The sequence below is a fragment of the Manis javanica genome, chromosome 6 (genome assembly GCF_040802235.1).
Source record: "Manis javanica isolate MJ-LG chromosome 6, MJ_LKY, whole genome shotgun sequence".
Lineage (NCBI taxonomy): Eukaryota > Metazoa > Chordata > Mammalia > Pholidota > Manidae > Manis > Manis javanica.
Genome location: NC_133161.1, coordinates 87283485 through 87307219, shown reverse-complemented (window position 1 = coordinate 87307219; position 23735 = coordinate 87283485). Strand labels below are relative to the sequence as shown.

The window sequence follows — 23735 nt, the reverse complement described above, 5'->3', positions numbered from 1 at the left end:
AATGAGATAATACATGTTAACTACCCATCTTGATTCCCAGCTGAGTGGTTTACATGCCAGCACTCAAAATATGAGCTATTGTTAAAGAATGTGAAGGTAATTTACTCCAACATCCAATGCTTTTTGGGAGTAGCATGATGTCATACTATGCTATTGATATATGTCTCCTTTTTCTAAAATTTTTTTTATTTTGCTATCATTAATGTATAATTACATGAACAACAATTATGGTTACTAGACTCCCCCTATTATCAAGTCCCTATCACATACCCCATTACAGTCACTGTCCATCAGTGTAGTAACATGCTATAGAATCACTACTTGTCTTCTCTGTGTTATACTGCCTTCCCCGTGTCCCCCCCACCCCCTACATTATATGTGCTAATCATAATGCCCCTTTTTCCCCTTATTCCTCCCTTCCCACCCATCCTCCCCAGTCCCTTTTCCTTTCATAACTGTTAGTCCATTTTTGGATTCTGTGAGTCTGCTGCCATTTTATTCCTTCAGTTTTTGCTTTGTTCGTATACTCCACAGATGAGTGAAATCATTTGATACTTGTCTTTCTCTTTCTGGCTTATTTCACTGAGCATAATACCCTCTAGCTCCATCCATGTTGTTGCAAATGGTAATATTTGTTTTCTTCTTATGGCTGAATAATATTCCATTATGTATATGTTCCACATCTTCTTTATCCATTCATCTACTGATGGACACTTAGGTTGCTTCCATTTCTTGGCTATTGTAAATAGTGCTGCAATAAACAGGGGTGCATATGTCTTTTCAAACTGGACTACTGCATTTTTAGGGTAAATTCCTAGGAGTGGAATTCCTGGGTCAAATGGTATTTCTATTTTGAGTTTTTTGAGGAACCTCCATACTGCTTTCCACAATGGCTGAACTCATTTACATTCCCACCAGCAGCGTAAGAGGGTTCCCCTTTCTCCACACTCTCGCCAACATTTGTTGTTGTTTGTCTTTTGGATGTAGGCCATCCTAACTGGTGTGAGGTGATATCTCATTGTGGTTTTAATTTGCATTTCTCTGATGATTAGGGATATGGAGCATCTTTTCATGTGCCTGCTGCCATCTGAATTTCTTCTTTGGAGAAGTGTCTGTTTAGCTCCTCTGCCCATTTTTTAATTGGATTATTTGCTTTTTGTTTGTTGAGGTGTGTGAGCTCTTTATATAATTTGGATGTCAATCCCTTATCAGATATGTCATTTATGAATATATTCTCCCATACTGTAGGATGTCTTTTTGTTTCACTGATGGTGTCCTTTGCTGCACATAAGCTTTTTAGTTTGATATAGTCCCACTTGTTCATTTTTGCTTTTGTTTCCCTTGCCTAGGGAGATATGTTCATGAAGAAGTTGCTCATGTTTATGTCCAAGAGATTTTTGCCAATGTTTTTTTCTAAGAGTTTAATGGTTTCATGACTTACTTACATTCAGATCTTTGATCCATTTCGAATTTACTTTTGTGTATGGGGTTTGTGTCTTTTATGCTTTTTAATTTAGATGTTTCAGACCATTCAGCTATACTTACTGGATTTCCTAGAGTTTAATTTAAACATTCTCATCAGAGTTAATGGGACTGGCCATTCTCCTTACTGCCTCCTAGCATAAGAACAGCTTTGTCTGTGCACTACCAAAGTAACATTACCTTCTCTCGGCTGCTCCCTGCAAGTGGCATTATCTTGATCTTATAAAACCAGTGCAGAAGAAAGTATTATCAAGGAGAAAACTGATAATTTTTTAGGGTGGAGAGCAAGACAAAATGTTCAGAAGCCAAAGCTGAGTAGCATACAGATACATTTCATTTGACTCTTTTCTTCCCAGGAACATCCTGATTTTCTGGGTATGAAACCATTTGAACTCCTCTTGTAGATTTTGTTCTGAAACTTAAAGCATGCCGTGGTCTTCCTTTCTTGTACTCAAAAGGAAAAGGGCTCACTGTTGTTATGCAAATTAGCCTGCTTTTGTTGAGAAGCTTCAGGGGACTCATCTATGAAATGTAGACTCACAATAAAAACTACAGTGCATCTTACTGTTCTCCTTCAGCCGATGTCAGATTGTTTCCCACAGTATGGAACACTTGTTAAAAAAAGTGTTTCATTACAGTGCCAAAACTCCAGCAATGCCTTTGAGTGCCTTTGGGGTGGTGGTGGAAGTGGGGGAAACTAGCTGTTCAATACTACATTATTTTCAGATGATTTTGCACACAGCTAAGGAAAGTGTAAATGAATGAAGAAAGATAGGGCTGATGTACTAAAAATAGGACCAGCAATTACAGACATTGGAGTTCTGAGCTTCTTTTTGATCCTCTGTAATTTCTAATATAAAAAAAATACTAACTGGCAATAGTGTAAAAATAATTTGTTAATAATGAGTAAAGATTGTTTTGACAATGTCTAACACTTCAGAAATGTATCTCATTATTCTGGCAGTATTAATTGAGGATTTTTGCTCTTTTCTCCCCCTGTTTTTCAGTGACAATTTCAACGAGCACCTTCTTTGATGGCTTGCTGGTGACAGGACTATATACATCTACAAGTGTTCAGGCTTCTCAGAGCATTGGAGGTTCCAATGCTTTTGGATTTGGTAAGCTCTCCTTTCATAGGAAACCAGTAATTGTCAGTACTAGGCCTTATTTTTTGAAATGTAAAAGTATTAGACATTATTTCAGAGAAAATAATCCGAAGTGATCTTTGTGCATTTGCTTGAAATTTAGTGAATTGGAATTAAGTCATGTAAATGTGCAGCCAGCCATGACCTTTATGTGAAGATCCTTCTATCCTTTCCCACCTATTGCCACTATTACACTTGGTCCTGAGCAGGTCAAGTAATTTCTGTTCTGTCATTTAGCTTGCTGGAATTGGAATTCACTCTGTTGTGCATGCAGTTTTTCAGTGACCTGTTTTTAGAAACAGTTCTTTAAATCCTGGAGTAAGTGAAAAGTGACATGTTAAGTTTAGCTAGTAAGTGTTGTATGAAGTGGAAGATAGTAACTGCTAAAATAATTGAATTCTATGAGTACTCATAAAAGAATGCAATTTAATATTTAAAACACTTACATGGAGTCTTTGTTGTTAAATCAGGGGTCTGGCAGGTTCCTGATGGGGAGAAACAGATGGCTATATGGTGATCACAGGCGATTCTCAATTTGAATATTCCTAGTTTACCCATATGTGGTAAACACACCAACCTGGGATTAAGTAGTCCCTTTTCAGTATCAAAAATGCAAACTTAGTGTACAGTTTATATAAGAAATGAAATCACTGATCTTTCTCTAAAATTGAAAAACTACACAGGACTTTCTCCATTGATGTGAGAAAGATAGTATTGCCTTATCAAAGGCTGCCATGGGTTCAACTTGTCCTTTCTGAGCTATTTATTGAATAAATAACTTCTACCTACTTTTGATATATGAAAGGGCACTGCCTCTGCATCTCAGCAGTAGCTCTGCCCAGGTGACTCAGTATCTGACACCGAGTGGTGAAGCTGATGCTGCGTCCTCTCCCTGCTGGCCCAGGATAAGGTTCTCAGCCTCAGGGCTCAAAGGAACCTGGAAGCCACTTAACCATCTTGTTAAGTTATTTGACATTGAGAATTTGCCCTATTTCTAAAAGATCCCAGATAAGCTTTTACAATATATTGGTAACTACTTCTTAGGTCTAATCCTCAAGAAAAAAATTCTTGTTAGACCTAAAAATACCACTTCTTTAGCCCCACCCTTTTTGTGCTCTGCAGATAGGGAAAGGTCAGCTTACAATCATATATATGTACATAATATATATGACACAACCTGTTATGTTACAAGAGGACCCACGAGTAGGGTAGGTAGATTGAACAAATAAAAATGTCTAGGACATTCAGTTAAATGGATTTAATATCCAGTTATTTAGATAAATAATTTTTTTAGTATAATGATACAATATTTGGGATAAGACATCCTGGGTTCTACCTTAGTCTAATTAAACCAAAGCATCTAGGAGCAGGAATTGGGGGTTGGTAATTTTTAAAGCTCCCACATGGTCCTAATGTTTACGTAGGTTTGAGAACCACCCTACTGGATCATTCCTGCGTCCAGCAGCCTCAGCTTCATGGGGAACTTTGACCCAGAGTTCCAGGCTTTACTGGATATTCTGGAGGTGGGACCCAGTGATCGATTTTTAATAAGCACTCCAAGTGATTCTGATATACACTAAAGTTTGAAAACCACTCGACTACATTAATTAAGTAGGAGTGACAGACATTATTTACATGACTATATAAATATGTAACAGCAAGTCTTGCTGAGGCTAGCTAGGAAAAGTATTGAGCACTGGGAAAGGATGTGACAGAGAAACTAGAGCTAGTCTGGAGTAAAATGGGATGTAGTTAGGAAAGGCTTTCCTGAGGAAGTGGGATGAGCTGAGGAGTGAAGGATGAGTAGGAATTAGGTACAGGTCTGTGGAAGGTGGGGCACAGAATACACCACCTGGGGTAGGAATAGTAGATGAAAAGGCCTCAGGACAGGGAGAGGCTGGCTATGTTCTAGGAACTGAAAGAAAATCTTGCAGTGGCTAGACCTGGAATCAAGAAGGAAAGTGGCAAGGCTGAATAGGAGACCAGACCCTTTCAGGATCTTGAGAAGGGGAAGCTACTTAGAATTTTCAGCTGAGGAGAAACTCGAACAGCTTTTCATTTTAGAAAGATCATTCTGGGGTCAACATAGAGAACAAAGTGCGGCGTCCAGGAGTGGATGTGGAAGGACTGTTCTGTGGTTATAAGTTCTGATGTGACAGAGGAATCCCGGTGAGGCTGGCATCGGCACCAAGCAGGAGCAGAATGTGGAGGAGGGAGACTGTGGCTGGTGGAGTCCTGCAGACCTGCTGGCAGACCCAGTGCCCCAACCAAGCTGATTAACTTCTCTAAGTTTACCTTCCTCATCTGCGAAATGGTGGTAATAATGGTGCTTGCTCCAGAAGAAGCTGAGTAGTCATTGAGGATTAAAAGAGGTGACACATGTAGAGCTCTTAGCACACAGAAAGCACTCAGCAAATGTTAAGTATTCCAAAATTACAAATCTTGATAACTGAAGCAGCTGCTTTCCTCAGTCCAGGGCTTGTATATTCTTCCTCTGGGGTGTGTGTATGTGTTTGTGCGAAAGAGTTCTCAGGTGGAATTAATCTGGGGTTTACAGATCCAGATGATTTGCCAGGACTTGGCTGAATGAAGCAACTAACTAACTTGCCAAGATGGAGGCCTTAAATGAGAAAAAATCTTTAAATGTTACTCATAAGCATGTTGTAAACACATTTTTTAAAGAACATATAAAACGCATGTACATTGTTTCAGATTTTAGCTAGTAAGCTAAACAGAAAATGAACAATGCAATTGTCAGAAATTATTAAAGACATCCAGGCTTCAAGACATTTTCTTTGGTGACTGAAAGCTGTAAAAAGGCAGTTCACTTGAATTAGACTGTCTTCTAAATAGTTTAAATTGCACTTAGTTTTCCAATCACTGTCAGCCCTATATCAATGGGTTGATGGTCTGAAGAGGCTTCTGAACACAAAGCCCACTGATGGTAGTTTGACTTCCATAACCAAATGCTTAGGTTTCCCCATAGTTGCTTGGCATTTTTATAGGACATGATTTTTATATGCATGGACAGATAAGTGAGATCTTTTTTAAGTTACATTGACATCCAAAGGATTTTGTGTGTACTTATGTGATAGTGGTAATTGCCTGAAAATATACCTATCTGAATATTGCTAAACAGATTTAATCTTCATAAATAATGTTTTTGAATAGAAAACAGGAGGTTGTGTCTTTTTATATAAATGGTCACTTTTGGAAGCAAAAAAACATTAATGTTTAAGAATTTGATATATTTAATATATTCTTTACAACTTAAGAACAAAATTGAAAAAGATTTCATTTGAGTGGGTACAGATGAGAAAGTAGAGGAAAATGATCATAGAAGGTAAAATGTAAAAGAATTGCTGCTTTATGGTAGTTCAGTAGTTTTATATATATAGTATGACTTGGCTAAAATAATGTGGTATTCTTTAATGTGGAACAGAAGAGTCATTGAAAACATTATCTATTATTAGGCTGACTTAACTGATGGAATGTTAAGCAAACATGATTTGTTTGGCATTTTCCCAACATATCATAAGATTCATGTGTGAATATGTTTAACTAGCTAACGTGAATAAAACAAAGTAAAACATATACTTGCATCTAAAACAGTACTTCTGAAAGTTTTTTACACTTACAGTTCATTTTAATTGTACTTATGACACTAAAGTTGCAGCCACTCTCCTCTGAATATAAAATGTGTATATGACCAGCCAAAATAAGGCCATAATTATTCTTAAGATGCTGTTGTATAAATGTAATTCCATTAACATAACTACGGCCTTTTATGCAAAACCCAGAATTCTTTAAAATGCATGCCTCACTGACCAAAAATAGATAAATGCCTAAGAGCCAGAAATGTGGTAAAACAATAGCTATGCAAAAGATGACTGTATGCCAGCAATGCATGATTTGAAATACCTCATTTTGCTTGTCAATATAAGAAAACATGCTGCCCTAGGGAAGAGTGACGTTTAATTATGAATATCTCTTTGTGCCATCCAAGAAAAAAAATGTTTCCCTCTTGTTTTGGCTCAATCATGTAAATCTTCGAGGCTCATTGTGGTCACTCAATGAAGGGCTATTTGAATATCTTTTCATGCAAAATTGTTCATTTTAGAGAGACTGAAATGCGTTTTACTCAATATTTAGTATTCTGGCTCTAAAAGCATTTTGCTCAACTTTTGGTATTCTGGCTCTAAAACCTGAGATCAGGTTTGCAGGTCTGATGAGTAGCTGCCATACTTCAAATTGTTAGACCTTGCATAAATTTGTAAAAGTGCTTAGCAACTTCTAGACAATTTTGCTCAGCTAACACATCAACTATCTGAACATTTGTTCACTTGATTCTGTAATTTCCTATGTGTTTCATTTCTTTTTTCTGTAATGATTAGGTATCCTAGATCCAATCATTTCTTAAGTTACAAAACTCTTAAAATGGCCAGATTTGATAAAATCTAAATTTGGGGAGAAATGTAGTGAACAGATCCAAGATTCTTTTACATTTTTTCTCCTAAGCATTCAGTCATGCCACATTTTTTTTTTTTTTTTGTGTGTGTGTGTGTGTGTGTGTGTGTGTGTCCACATTTTTAATAGAGAGTAACCTACTAACATAAAAACTTAATATTTTCAATATTATTTTTAAATATTATTTTTAAAACATGGTATTAGAATTTTTTAACTTAATGATCTGATTTATTTCAATGTGATTTGGCAGTAACTTTAGATGAACAGGGATGTGTTTTCAAAACGAATTATTAAAATGCTTTAAGAAAGACTTGAAAGTTTAGTTAATCTTATATTGGGTACTAGTGATTAAAAATATGTTACTTACCAGTAGATTTAGATTGTATATTACTGTTTCATTGCCAGGATGCAAGTTTTTGCTACTTCTTTGTTTTATTGTCACTACAAATAAAAATACAGGGTCTGTACAAGCTAATTTTTGGCTATCCTTCATGTTAAAACTAAGAACCTTTCACAACCACAGCCTGGAGATCTCTGGACATCAGCTGCAGTTCTGTCTTAGGCATCCAACTTAACATTGAGATACACACATATATCATGAATACATGCATATATTTAGGCCTTAATATCTGTAAAGAGGGGGCTAGGCACTGCATTAAGTAGGGTCCTGTATAGTGTTGGTATTTATTAACTAGCCTAGAGGAAGTTACTCAGAATGATCTTGTTAAATTTATTTTGTTTGTTTCTTTATAAAGAAATTCTTTGTAACATACTTGAGGAATTTTAAACATAATGAAGAATTCCAAGGCATGACATTTCATAGGGTATAGTAGATAATCTGTAATTAACAAAAAGACTCTAGGTTAATTAAACAAATTACTCTTGCCAATGGTACAAGGAGCATCGCCAGCAAAAGATGAAATTGTCATTAATTAAGGAAATAGGTTTCCTATTTCCTATTTACCTAAGTTTGGTCTTTATTTATTTCATTTGGGTATGCCAGTCTTATCTTCATTAAGAAATGGTATTATCTGTTTTGTATTTGACATATAACAAAGAATTCAGGGATATTCCAAATTTGAATATAACTAAAAAGAATCACTTACTAGAACAGTGGACATGATGAATATAAAGCTGTTGAATTTTCAGTCCACAAATTGCTAAAGCAAATATTGAGGGACATGAGATTTAGGCCGAATGAAAGACTTTGTAGAGAAAGGCAACTAACCGCAATGGTTTGTTACATGATCTTTGGAATTAGGCAGCTCACGATCCATGCCTAGCTCTGCTTATTTTAACCTGGGCCACATACTTTCCTTCCCTTAGTCTCATTGCCTGCATTTGTTAAAAGAGGATGGTAACAAAGGTGCCTAGTTCACAAGATTGTTGGGTGGATTAAATGAGATTATTTATTCAAGTGCCTAGTATGTATGCTTGAAATAGGTACTTTTTAAAAGTATTTTAAAAATAATAAAAAAATAAAAATGTATAAATTATCTAAAAACTCAGAAAGAGTGAGATATCTCTCTTTGAAATAGGAAGCAAAATGAGAAGATTGTTCAAGTGGCAGATTGTTTGAAAAAGAGAGGTTGACTTTAATTTGAAGGGGGAATATGTGCCCAGCTTCTTACCCATGGAATTTACAGCTGAAATGGACCTTTAGTGGGGCCTGGCTCAGCCCCTGCCCCCATGTATAAGTAAGGAATCAAGGCTTAGGAAGGGCAAGTATGGCTGTTACACCAGATAGTGTAAGTGGGAGAACTAAAATCAGGTGTTCTGACATCATGTCCAGTCTCAGATACTTTTTAGAAAAATATATAATTCACATGCCATAAAATTGCCATTTTAGTATATGTTCCAGTGGTTTCCAGTATATTCACAAGGTTATACAACCAATACCACTATCTAATTCAAGGACATTTCATTACCTCTAATGGGCACCTCATCCCCATTAACAGTTGCTCCCCATTCCTTCTTCCCCTCAGTTCCTGACAACTACTAATCTACTTTCTGTCTCTAAGGATTTGCCTATTTTGGATATTTCATGTAATTAGAACCATCCAATATGTGGCCTCTTGTGTTGGTTTCTTTTACTTAGGATAATATTTTCAAGGTTCATCCATGTTTATTCACATTTATCTATGAAGTATCAGTACTTCATTCTTTTTTTATGGCTAAATAATATTCCATTGTATTTAGCTATACTACATTTTATTTATTGGTTGGGCATTTTGAGAGTTCCCAGGTTCTTAAAAGGAGTTAGGGCTGTGCAAATTAGAAAAAAAACGTTTAAGGAGGATGCAAAGAAAAAGGACCACCAAATTCCTTAAATATACTCATCAGCTGCTCTCAAACCTCTGAAGATCCAAACTGCTTAGGTTGTTCTAAGGCAGCCCTGAAAATGGTTAAATGCAGGAATCGAGATGATTTACTCCTTTACTCTCTTTCTTGCCATTCAAGGGAAGATAGGCCACTGTATCATGTTTTTACCTTAACCTTTTGGCCTCATTTTAAACCACAAGATGAGAGACCAAGCTAAGCTAATAAAAATTACTAGTACAGCAGTTTGGAATCAAGACTCATCAATCCCAGTCCAGTTCTTCATGAGTTAGATGAAGACACATGTGAACATTTGGGAGCTCTGTGCAGCCATCCTCCACATGGGTGAGAGGAACCTCATGCAGGGAGAGGACAGGAGACAGACAGGATGCTGCCTGAGGTACTAGAGCCTCCCAGCCTCTTATTTTAGGCTTTCTTCCCACCAGGCTCAGGTATTCTGGGGATCTAAGAAACAATAATAAAAAGAGCTAGCATTTATCAGCACTTGCTATGTGCCAGGTGTGTTGCAGGTATTAATTCTGTAGATTCTAACAAAATCCTACTATAATTATCCTGATTCTGTAGGTAAGGAACCTGAGGCATGGACAGGATATGTAACTCCCAAAGTCACAGGTAGGGAGTTGCAAAGCCCCAATTCAAACCTGGCTCTGTAGCCTCTCATTAAGCTCCCCTTGCAGCCCAAGCCAGCTTGAGTTGGTTTCTAAAACAACCAAAAGAACCCTGATGAAAAAAAGGCCCCCTCTTCTGTAGTCCGGCCTGTCCCCAGCCCCCATTTCTTCCCAGCCTCTGTCTATTCCATTAGAGCCACATACATTCCCACCACATGCACACATATACTCCCATGTACCAGTCATAACAATCCACACACTGTTCCAAAATCCCAGTCCATAGTGCTTGGAATTCCCTCTGGCTCTGTCTGCTGGGCAAACATCCTACCACTGTTGGAGCCTCTGTCCTGACTCACCTCCCCTACTGAGTCTGTATGACCCTCCTCTGTGTTCCTACATGGCCCTCACCTCTCTGGAGCTCTCTACTCCTTCACTCTCTTCTCCACCAGGCATCTCTAACAATCTGTGGGGTTTACTAGTTTAAAAACCTTTACACCTCTTTGGGTACAAGAAATGGTCTACTCATTTTCACTCTCATGACACATAGCAAGTACACTAATAAATATTTCTGAATGAATAAATCAATAAAGATACCTTAGAGAATTCATGTGCATGTATGTATGTGCACAAGTGTATAGGTATAGATGAGAGAGAATTAAACTGTCTTTAACTTGAGGATATTTCTGAATCTAATTTATGTACCTGGAAGTGTACACATATATACATATACTCAAAACTATACAAATATATGTAAATTTTATCATTGGGGATCTTGGGGACACTTATTATCCTGCCTACCACATTGTCCCTTTCTTTCCTAGAGGTGGCAGGCACCACAGTGCCTTCAGATAGGAGAGTGATTGATGAAGTGCTTTCTGTGGCATCAAGGGCTAGAAAGAACTTCTAGAGTCCAGGCTCATATCTTAGGGCAGGTTGATGTCTTAATGATACTTGATAGTGAAGTTCTTATTTCATCTCTTAGATATGTCCAAAAATGACAACCACAGAGTCATATAATGATTCTAATTTCTTGGGAACATATTTTAAGATGACATCAAGTGAGATGATTATGAATATTGCTGATAGATACATATAATCCTTGATTTAACTTTAACACTTTTTAAATATAATTTCTTACATAATTGAAATGGTAAGTGTTTGTTAAAAAAGTAATTAGGTCTTGTTTTCTTTCCTTTAAGCAAAAAAAAAAAAAAAAAAAGAACACACATAAAATTCATCCATTTAATAGCTCCTTAATAATTTACTTGTCAGTTTTCTCTGGATACTCCACAGATTCTAGACAGAGGAACTTAGCCCTGGTGAGATATGTGCCTAGGAACCACTGTAGGTACTTTAAAAATGTATTCCTAGGGAAGAGGAGTTGTTTTAGTTGCTTTCTGTTCCTTATTCCTGCTCAAATCCATGTGCTCAGAATAACAGTAAGCTGGTTGTTCATAAATAAGAATGTCAGGAAATTTACATTTTTAGTTGACACTATGCTGTATGTTATGATTTTTGAAATTATTTTGTTATAATTTTGTCTGTTAGTGATAAAAAATTATTGGTGAAGAGACACTAATATGTTGGCAAATGTAACCTTGTTTCTGTTGTTAAAGAAGGTATTTAAAGACTGAGCAGTGAACAAATAAGCATAGAGCACTAGGTTATTATATGGGGGCACTTTTTCACATGCCAAAGTTTTTAAAAATTTTGAAAAATACATTTTTGTACATAAGGTCTTATAAGGTCACTGGGTAAAAACAATCTGGAATACTTTTCTCTCTTTTTCTTACATAATAATTTTAAAAACTACTTAGAAATTGTAGGTCTTTGCTGGTAAGAAATACTGTTTTCTACAAGAGTGACACTTTACAGAGTGTGCCAGATTGTCCACTTTAGTGGGCAAAAAGATCGAAGTATATGGTTAAGGGAATCAACTTCCAGTGCTGACTTGGAACTAGCAATTATTTTGTTGTTAATGTGGTTTACTCTTGAAGTTTTCCAGTCCTTTTTTTGGGTATCCAACTGCTCTTGGATAAAGTTGGCTTCTTCTTTCCTGGCAGTAAAATCTAAGACCAACTTAGAATAATTATGTAATGTTATTATTTCCTAGAAATCATTCTGATAATAATCTTTGAAGTATTAAAAAGGTAATAAAAGTAAATAGTAAATTCTTAGTATCACCTAAAAAATAGTTATGAATGCAACATACGAATTTGAAAATAGATGTAGGAGTCCAATAAAAGGCACTTTACCAAATGCAAGTTCTGTTTCACTCTTGTCTTCTGTCTTCTATTCAACCGTCTGATGCTGAGTTTTGCATGTAGCCTAAAGACGCGTAGGCTGCTCTCTGAGGCAAGCACACAACAGAATTACTGTTTTCAGGACTCTGAATCTCTGAATGGAAAGATTCTTGATAGTGTGGGAGTTGACATTTTGGAAAACAGAGCAGAAAAAACTGTTAATATTTTGGTAAAAGTTCAGTCTAAGCTCCCCTTCTGCTCTTCTTCTTAGATGTTTTCATACATCATAACCATTTTGTTGTTATTATCTAGTTAATTATGTTATTTCTGATTCTCTTTCAGTAAAGTTCCTCTCCTCATGAACTCCAGTAGATAGAAAGTTAAAAGTAAAATAAATGAAACTATCAGAGATCATGCTCTGGGAAGACATTTTGTTTATCCTTGTTTTCTTTTTAAAAGAATTAATTATTTGCATTATGAGAAGATGCTTTTTGACCTGACTTTTAACCTATATGATCCAACAGCATTTCTACAACAATAATAAAAATGGAAAGAAATCATTTACTAATAAAATAACTCAATTAAGATTTGGTTTTCCATTTCTACAGAATTAGGACAAATGACAAGTTCTAGGATAATTATGAAGTTGATGAAGTTCATCCTTCAAGCCCCTGGGCTTCCCACTCTCTTTTTTTCTCTTCTTGTCCCCTTTATAGCAAGGAGATGATATCAGCCACATCTTAGAGTGAATTTTGAGAAGTTTTCTTTAGAACAGTGTTTCCCACAATGTTTTTGCAAACATTAGGGTCTCATGATATGTTAATAGAGAAGAGTATTGCAGTATAAAGAAGCTGGAAATATGCTGGTTAAACAAAGTTAAACAGTACTTTTGGAATCCTTAGTATGCTTTTTATTCTTTTTGAAATGCAATTCATATAACATAAAACTTACCATTTTAAAGTGTACAGTTCACTGATTCTTAGTATGATTCATTCTGCAAACTTTATCACTAATTCAAAAAAAATTTCATTACCTCAGAAAGAACCCCGTTACTATCAACAATCAGTCCCAGATCCCCCCTCCTCCCATTCCCTGCAACCACTAATCTACTTTCTGTCTCTATGGATTTGCCTATTCTGGACATTTTATATAAATGAAATCATATAATATGTGTTTTCTTGTGACTGGCTTATTGTACTTAGCATATCTTTAGGGTTCATCCATATTGAAGCATATTGAAGAATGGAGTACTTCACTTTTATTTATGGCTGAATAATAGTTCATTGTATAGATATTCTGTATTTTATCTATTCATCTGTTGATGGATGCTTGGATTCTTTCCACTTTTGGCTATTATGAATAATACTCCTATGAACACATGTATACAAGGTTCTTGTGTGAACATAAATTTTAAATTCTCTTGGGTATATTGTATACCTAGGAGTAGAATTACTGGGTCATATGGTAATTCTATGTTTAATTTTTTGGAGGAACTGCCAAACTGGTTTCCATAGCAGCTGCACCACTTTACAGTCCCAGTAGCAATATATGAGCTCCCAATTTCTCCACATCCTCCACAGCATTGTTATTTTCTTCTTGTTTTTTTACAGTAGATATGAAGTGGTATCTCATTGTGGTTTGATTTTCATTTCTCTAATGACTAATTGTATTGAACATCTTTTCATGTGTTTCTCAGTCATTTGTATATCTTTGGAGAAATGTCTTTAAGGGCCTTTATCCCTTTTAAAAGTTGATTTATCACTCTATTGTTGAGTCATACATTTAATATGCTTTCTCATATTGTGGATTTTTAAGAAGAGCATAATGAGATATCTGAAAAAATTTATGGTAACATAGATTTCTTTTTTTTCCCCCCAAGGAACACCTGTTTACTTCTTTTCAGAACTGCATTGCACAGTCTGTTTTTGCATGGGAAGAATTGTTTTAATCTTAAAACGTCTGTTTCTTCTCTTTTTCCTAATTTTTCTGATAGCAAAGAATTTAAAAAGTGCTCATTTAAAAAATCAAAAAGATGAAGAAGAGTTTTTCCTGAGGTGTAAAGGGGCTTTTAGCCTTCATAGAACCAAAAGAAAACAATCAGTACCTCAGTACTCTAGTAGAAAAGTAGCCAAAACTCAGACCATTTGCGAAAGAAGACACATGTCCAATAAAAATGAGTAAAAAATCTGACTCACTGCTATTAAAGTGCATAATTAAAACAATTACAAAGTTCTTGAATGTTTTGAATTAAAAAAATTTTTAATTTGGCAAAGATGTTTAAAATCATGTCTACTTAATTCTAGTATCAGTACTAGAAAATAAGTGTTTATTGTTGATGCAGGTGTGTATTGGTTTGGTTATCTAGGAAGCAACTTGGCACTATGTAAACAAAGCCATTAAAACAGTTCTTTGGCAAATTGCTTATAAATTAAAAAAAAAACAGAAATGCAGACAAAGGATGATGTACATCATTGCTCACCAGAGCTCTATTTATGATGGAAAAATTTGGAAATAATCTAAGTGTCCAATAAGAGGAAAATGATAAAATAAGTTAAGAGTATAAATGAAAAGGAATATGTTGTGATTAAAATGATATTTTTGAATAATATTTAATGGCATGAGGAAATGCTTATAGTACAATTTATATAACTACATGTATACACACACACACTCATTTACTAAAGAAACTGTTGAAACCCTCTTATTTGTCATGGTCAGTACTGTTATTGAGTCAGTTGAAAGAAATTGGTTAAACATGTTTGTTGTTTATTTTCTATGAATGAATAAAGACAGTTTGTTAAAAGGCTCAGTACTATGGGGAAGGATTAGGCTAGGAAGAGGGTGACTGGGAGTACTTGTGTGAGTTTTGATATTAAATAGGATAGTTGGGTAGTATATTTGCCAGTTTTCAGATGCCAACTAAGGACTGTTCTTTAAATATGGGTCCATTGATTAGAGTACCTCTAGGCTTTTTCCACATAAACCTCATTTCCAGTTTTAGTGTTTTTAATATGAAGCAAGAACATAAAGAGACTTGTGAAAAAATCTGAGTGAAAAATTCTAGATATTTATGATTTTTACTTTGTAATTTTTTACAGGTACCTTTTCCACCATAAATTAAGACAACATTTATTTCTTTAGTTCTTTTTTTCAAGTCTGTCCAAAGCATTCAAGTTAGTGTGTATCTAAACAAATCTCTTTTTAGGAATGTTCATTTTTTATTAGTTTATATAACATTTAATAAAATTATATTGGGATAATAAGTTCAAATGGAATAAATAGATTTGGGGGCACACACTAGATAAGCACACATATAAGAACACACCAGAGAAGCACACTTGTGGAAGCGTAAAAATCAAACACAAAAACAGTGGTACCTACTCCCCCATGTGCAGAGCGGATGTGACCAAATAAATTGGTGAAAGAAATGCTATCACAGCTATATTTACATGATTTTATATTATGTGTAGGTACTCATCAATGAAATGATGTTATTTTAAAAAGTAATTTGATTATCTCAATCTATTCTTTAGTATTCCATTATGAAAATATCAATCATGCATCAAAGTTGAAAGACGTTTACAAAGTGAACACATATAAAGTTTGTATACAATGAAATGCACAAATCTTAGAGATACATAAGGTGAGATTTGATAAATGTACAAACCTGTTACTCAAATCCTTATAAAAATATAGAACATTACCTTCGGCCCAGAAAGTTCCCTCATGCCTCTTCACCAACTGAAACTCCCACTTGCCAAAGGCAACCACTGTTGTGATTTTATTCCACTATAGGTTAGTTTGCCTGTTCTGGAGCTTTGTACAAATGAAGTCATGCAATATATATCCTTTTGTATAAGGCTTCTTTCATGCAACATAGCAATTTTTGAGAATTATCCATGTTGCATTTTCAGTAGTTTGTTCCTTTTTATTGCTAAGTAGTGTTCCTTTGTTTTTCCCTTTTCCTATTGCTGGATACCTGGGTTGTTTCTAGGTTTTGGTTATTATTCTGTAGATATGATGAACATACTTGTACAAGTCTTCGTGTGAATCTGTTTCATTTTTTTTGAATAAATGCTTAGTGGTGGCTTTGCTGGGTCTTGTTTATAAGAACCTGCCAGACCTTTTTCCAAAATGATTATACCTTTTTATACTCTTCCCAACATACTATTAGAGTTGCAATTGCTCTGCATCTTCCCCTACTTTTGGTGTTGTCAGTGTTTTTAATTTTAGCCATTTTGGTGGGGATATGGGTTATCACATTGTGGTTTTAATGTGCATTCTCAGCTGTCTAATGATGTTCAGCACTTTTTGACCGCTTATTGGCCACTGTTGTCAAGTGTCTGTTTGAACCTTATGCCCATTTTTAAAAATTTAGTTGTCTTTTATTATTGAGTTATAGGTGCTTTAATATATCCTGGGTACCCGTCCTTTATCAGATGTATGTTTTGTGAACATATTTTCCCATTAGTGGCTTTTCTATTCTTTTTCTCAGTGGTATCTTATGCTTAGATGTTTTAAATTTAGTGAACTCCAACAATTTTTTTTTCTTTTATGGTTATTGCTTTCTGTGTCCTATCTAAGGAAAGCGTTGCCTGCCCCAATACAAATCTGTTTTTTCTTAAATGTGTGCTCCAGGTGAAGGAGCCTAAAAAGTAGTTATTTTTCCATCTCCTTAACATTTGGGTGAGTAGAAAGCAGATACTAGACTAACATACAGTACTTGCGAAAGTTTCTTGTTAAGCATTGCTTGCTTGTTTTAAAAAAGTCAGGCCATTTCCATTATATGGCATCATTTTTATTCTTCAGATTTTTTCATTCCACATGTGTAAGCTTCTGATTTTAATGTGCCACTTTATAAACGACTGAAATTGCTTTAGACTCCCGGATTATACTGTGATAAGCCAAATGGGCTTCAGGACACTCCCTTCACACCGGAGACACATGCCAGAAACCAAACAGATGGTAAACTAGGCAGAAATGACCCTCGGCATTCTCATTACAGCAGTTGGGGAAATTTTAATAGGCCTACATTTGCCTCGTGCTAGATCTAATACCCTTTGAACTGCCACTTTTTTTGTCTTGTTACAAGTCAACAACCACCATGTATATTTTAATAGGGATTATCAAACACAATTTGCCCAGAAGATGTACAGCTATCTAAGGCTAATTAGCCAAGTTTAGATAATTGCTGAGTTCTGTGGTAATTGGAAAGAAACGCTGTTTTTCTTGCCAGTGCATAATTACCAATTAACAGGAAGATAAAATATCTGTATAGTAGTCATATCTAGAAGAATCTGTTAACAGTTAATTAACTGATGAGTTGGTGCCAAGTTAATGCTGGTCAAGAAAGTTTACAGATGAAGTGTTTTTGTGAAATAAATCAATAATATACACACTTTGCAAAGATTATGTTGTTGAACCAGAGTAGAGCATGAGTGGAGTAAAGATTGTGTGACCTTGGCTTAGCATTGGAGTGCTTAAAGTGGATGGTCATTTCATTAAAGAATTAATGTATCTTTGGCTCTAAATATTAAAACACCAACTGCTGACTGCTACTCCACTGCTAATACATAAGATTTGAGGCTTCATTAATTTACTTTCCTCTTGATCCTAATAATTACATGGGTTTTCTCAGCCTTAAAATATCCTCATGAAATTGGACCACAGACTTCTCTGTGTTTTTCTGCTGAGAGTTAGGACCTGAGTGCATGAAACTGGTAGCTGGAGATTCGCAAAGAAGAAAATAATAACTTGAGTGCCAGTTTTCTTTGTTTTTATTAATGCAGGAGTTACCAATATGTTATTCTTCAAAAGTATTTGAAAACACATACATTAAGCCATTTTTTAAGAAGTTAACATTTTTATTAAAGAATAGCATGCTTTTAAACCTATTTTTAATTTTTTCATTTAGAGTAATGAGTGAGTGGGTAGGGGTATGCATTTAATACACACTGTTTAAAGATTTAAGTGTTTTAAAATTCCATTTGTGTGGAGAGTATTTTAATCATTGGATAAAAGCTAAAAATTCAATTATTTCTTTATGAATGCATATTTTTATCAAAACATTTTTACTACAGTGAAGAAAATACTGGGGGTAAAAAAACTTATAAAATTTAGAAGTTCTGTAAATAATGAAATTTTGAGTTGTTCAACAAATAGGAAGATGATAGAAAACTTGGTAAAACTATGGCTTCATAGATTATGGTGGAAATGAAGAATATTTTTGCTAAAAATAAATGAAAATGAATAAAGAAAACTCTGTAGTGATAACATTTTAATTCTTGTACACATACATTTAACACACTGAAAGTTTGGGAAGTGTTATTGAAATAGGAATTTTAATGTTATAATTTAGTCTCTTATGTTCAGACTTCAGCCCTAACAGTAGCCTGTCTTCAAAGAATGAAGGAAAGAGAATCAGTGCAGTGTGATTGTGTTACTTCGTTTTATTAGTCTGCTTTTCTGATGATGGGGAATCACAACCTACTTACTTAGCAATTATATACATTCCTATGTCTTGATGAGCCATAGCCTTAGAATATGTAATATTCTTTTGTTAATGTTTCAACACATAATGACAAAGGTACATGTTTTTTCATGATTTTTTATTTATTTTTTGGTTGTTTAAGTATATATTTGTGTGTCCTTGGTTGTAAAGTATAAAGTATATTCTCTGCTGGGTTGTGGTATTATAGAACTTTGGAAAACACTCACTATTTTAAGAGGTCCCTCCAACAGAGTGGCTGCTAAACTGTTTGTGTGCATTTATGTTCAGATATTTATATATATATTTGATCTTTGGCATATGAGGTTGAACATTTGTAGTTTCAATAACTACTAAGTCCCCTCAGAGAACATGTAATAACTTATTATTCAGCTAAAGCACCACTTTGAAAGATACACATTTCTAGACTTGGTGAGTAACCACTCAATATCCATATTTCTTTTAAAAAATGTATTATTTTTTATACTGAGGTACATAAAATAATGCCCATATCTTAGTATACAGCTGGGTGAATTATGACATGTGTGTACACTCCTGTAACTACTGCCCAGATTCAAGATACCAAACATACTCACTAATATTTTTCTGTCACCTATTTACGCATCCCTCCAAGCCCCACCCCTATGACAGCCACCAGTCTATTTTCCATGTTTATGAGTCTGTTTCTGTTTTGTTTGTTTGTTTGTTTTGTTTTTTGAGATTCCACCTATGAATGAAATCATATGGTACTTGTCTTTCTAACTTATTTCACTTAGCATAATACTCTTTAGGTCCATCCATGATGTCACAAATGGCAAGATTTCATTATTTTTTATGACTGAGTAATAGTCCATTTTATATATTTACCACATCCTCTTTATCCATTCATCTATCAATGGATGCTTAGATTGCTTCCACATCTTGGATATTTAAATAATGAGGTGATAAACATAGAGGTACATCTATCTTTTTGAATTAATGATTTTGTTTTCTTTGGGTAAATTCTTAGAAGTGGAATTGCTGGATCTTATGATATTTTCATTTTTAGTTTTAGGAACCTCTTTATTGCTTTCCATAGTGGCTGCACCATTTTACATTCCTACCAACAGTGTAGGAGGGTTCCCTTTTATCCTAGCCAGCACTTGTTATTTCTTGTATTGCTGATATTTGCTATTCTGACTGGTGTGAGGTGGCATCTCATTGTGGTTTTGATGTGCATCTCCCTGATGATTAGTGATGTTGAGCATCTTTTCATGTGGCTGTTGGTCATCTGTATGTCTTCTTTGGAGAAATGTCTGTTCAGGTCCTCTGCCCATTTTCTAATCAGATAATTTTTGGTGTTGATTTGTATGAGTTCTTATATCAATATCCGTATTTCAGTGCTTTTTTGTGTTTCTCCAATTGTTCTTATCAAAGTATTTCTATATGAAAATTGCCCTACAAAGATATCAACCATTAGAGCTAGAGATGAACATGAAGGGAAAGAGAAGAGTCTTAGCATGGATACTCACATTTCTGGGGTTCTAATGTTATGGACCCCACTTGAGGACTCTGCATCCTATAGGTATATGTGGGGTGGGGGGGCGGGGCTCTGGCTCATTTCTAGCTGAGTGGTGGCATCCCTGTATTCCATCCTCACATGGAGTCACCTGTGAACACAGCTTTTGGGAGCAGAAGGGGAAATCTTAATTTCTTTCTTTATCACATACAACATCTCTCTCTCCTCTGCCCAGGCACTTGGGCTGTGCAGAAAGATCCTTCTGGCCTGCCAACAAGGCTCCAGAAACCTACCCCAGAGTCTCTCTCTTCTCTTTGGAAATTTCTATGTTGGGCTCAAAACTAAAGACCCCTTTGGCTAAGCTATCAGCTTTCCTCTTATATATCTAAACAGAGATTGATTGATGACAGGTATATTCTGAACTGTGTTTTTTCCTATAGACATCTAGGAATCTCCTAAATGATCTTAGTTTCAGAATGATAGTCTGTGCTAAAAAATGCAGTATTATGCTGGCAAGATTTAGTGATTTTAGTTTTAAACTAGTTGCTAATTTTTATTGCTAATGCATGAAAAAAATAAGCAAAATGAATTACAGCCTTGAGGGCTGCATTGATTTGTCAAATTGAATTCATTTTTAAAGCAATAATATAGGTGATCAAACCTAATTTTTTAAAACAGGCTTTTGTTTCCAGAAATTTAAAAAATTCAAACCTTTAACTACCTCATATATAATTGAAACACTTACCAGTACAGTTTTTATGTTGGAGAAAGGCCTGTCTCAGAGATGAATATGTGACATTCTTTCTGGAGTTCCTGCAAGAGTCCAATCCCTGGGAAAGAGACGGGTCCCTGGGGCAGTAAGGAGGACAGACAAGGGAGAGGAGGATGTTCAGCAGCCGGCAGGAGATCACACCAGGCTGTGAGAGGCATGGTATCTTTATCAGTTCTCTCTCCTTTTCCTTTTATTTTCTTCTCTTTTCTTCCATTTCAAATTTCTGTCCTGTGCCACTTCTTTTTTTCTTTCTTTTCTTAACTCCTCTCTTTAATCCCCTTCAGTGCTTTTGCTTCCTTTCTCTACCTCTGCTTCTGTGAATTGCTCCTTTCTTTCAATTCTCTAATGCCTTTTTATCCTTCCCTTAATCGCCTATTTCTTGTCTCCACTGTCCTGCCCCCACTTTTCCTGCCCTCCCTTTAGTGCATCTTTTCTGTTGGCCTCAACTTGCCTTCTCTTCTTGTCCCCTTACCCCTTCCCTCATGATGTAAGCAGCATTTGCTCACTTGGATTATCCAGAGTGATAGCATTTGGGTTCCTGGCATATTTTACGTAATCAAGGAGAGCATGCTGGGAGCAGAGCAGACTTATGAAGGCATATCAAGAGGTATGCAGAGAAGTGGCAGCCTGAGGTGGGGGACTGACACTGTGAAGCATTATCGGGTGATTGGTCAGAGTGTGGAACAAAAGCAAACTTTTAAGTTACAGTTTAAAATAACAAGTTCACTATAGAAACCTATTTTTAATTTTGTTTAAAATTATTGAATCAGATTTTATGCTCCCTATTCACAATTTTTCTTCCAAATATTTCAGATATCTAATGAATTCCAAAGTACAAAATATCACAAATGTATCAGTCCTGTGTAATTTTTAAAGACTCCAACAAAACAAACTGGAGCAGAGTTGGTTGTGATCTCATAAAAAGTTACCCAAGTTCCCTAATACAAGTCTATAAAATGGATGTATCTTCACATAGCTGTGGAGAGGACTGGGAGCAATTCACAGAGGCAAAACTACCAGCACATACCGTGTGCTGTCCATGATTGTTTTCTTGCCTCTGCTTTCATCCTTTAAATGTTTTAATGAATTGTTAGGTGCTGTCATGCATACCCCAAATACAGTGGCTTAGAACTATTTAATTGTTTCCTCACTTGTGTATCAGCCCTTTGTGGGTGTTTCTGGTCAACGTGGAGACCCTGCTCCAGTCACTCAGGGAATGGCTGACTGACAGAGCCTCTGCTGTCTTCACAGGGCTTCCTAGGTCACCGTGGTTAGTATTTTCCAACTGATTGGAGAGAAAACAGCGTAAAGACTGTGCAACTATTTCTCAACTGTCTTGACCCAGAAGTGATACATCATTTCCATTCATAGTCCATGAGTCAAAACTAGTCACATATCTTAGTCTGGATACACTGGGGTCTAGGGGGAGCATATGCTGGAAAATAGAGGTCTACACGGGGCAGCTACTTCCCAGAAACAATTCTCTTGTGTTGCGGGAAGCATGCCTTTTGGTGGACAGTGCGCTGCCTTGGATATATCCTTCCTCTCACCCTTTGCCCCGGTACACTAGGTTCTGCCCTCCTTGTCTTCATTCTGTTCCTCTGCTTTGAAGCCAGCGAACCTAGATGGTGCAATGCACAGCGGATATGAACTGGTTGGGAAAGGAACTGAACCTGGGGGGGTCCTCGGAATGGGGGTCGGCAAGGGAAATAAAGGAATCAGAGAGCTGAATAAGGTTGTGAAGTCAGTAGGTATTTGTTGAATAAATGGATAATCAATGAACGGTAAGGTGAGACTGAAGTAGAAAGAACTGCAAGAATGGTAGCGTTTGGTCAGAGCTGGGGTGTGGGGAACTAACACTTTACAGGTGGAATAATTCTGAGTGAGGAAAAGAGCCAGTATGTCCTTTGAAGCACTGCTTGAGGAGAATGGAGGTGAGGGTAACTGGCTCTGAGTTTGCCGGGAGGAAAGGCTGTGAAGGAGCCATCTGTCCAGGCAGCAGACACAGTGATGGCAGGGCTCAGGCTAGTTCAGAGTCACTGGGCATTGGAGATGGGCCTCGTGTCTCACCAGTGTCACTGATCACCACATGCAGCCCAACCAGTGTCATGCATAAAATCCCACTGCCATAAACCTGAAAGTGTTTACACTGAACACAGGGTTGTTTTTAAGATGCAAGAACATTTCTTATTCTAGCTCAGGTAGAGCAGCTAAGGAAGACTTTTTAGAGACAAAAGAAGGATGACCCAGTGAGAGCACTTGGTCATTTCTTCTTGGGCAAATAGACTTTGATGGAATTCCACTTTCAATTGCTACTACCCACTTCTTGACTCAGAGAGAGAATGGGACTCAAGGATATACCATTTTCCATAGTGCTTAATAATTCTCCACATGCAGGAGCTTGATTACTCACATACCCAAAAGGCCTTGGTCACCCCCCAATGGAGTCTCACATTGTGAATCCCCAGGACAGTCTTCTACAGTTTGGTAGACACATTGGCCTAGAGCTGCAATGAGAAGAAATGATAGTCTTGCTTAACTAGAAAGAAAACCCTTTTAAACAAATTTCCAAGTGCTATCCACTGCGCACATAGGTACAGCTGCAATACGTTAAGACACGGGAAGAGCACACCAGAGGCACAGTGCCCAGCGGAGTGCAAGCCCTTGCCAGAGGTGCCACGGGAAGGACTGGA

At 36.2% G+C, this 23735-nt stretch overlaps 1 protein-coding gene across 2 annotated transcripts in view; it reads left to right on the top strand.

Moving 5' to 3' along the window:
* Nucleotides 1-23735, top strand: part of RELN (reelin) — a 514773-nt gene that overhangs the window by 63049 nt on the left and 427989 nt on the right. For both annotated transcript variants that reach the window (XM_037001388.2, XM_073238979.1), the window contains exon 2: nucleotides 2490-2600. In XM_037001388.2, the coding sequence (XP_036857283.2) occupies nucleotides 2490-2600 (111 nt within the window). The remainder of the gene's footprint in view (nucleotides 1-2489; nucleotides 2601-23735) is intronic.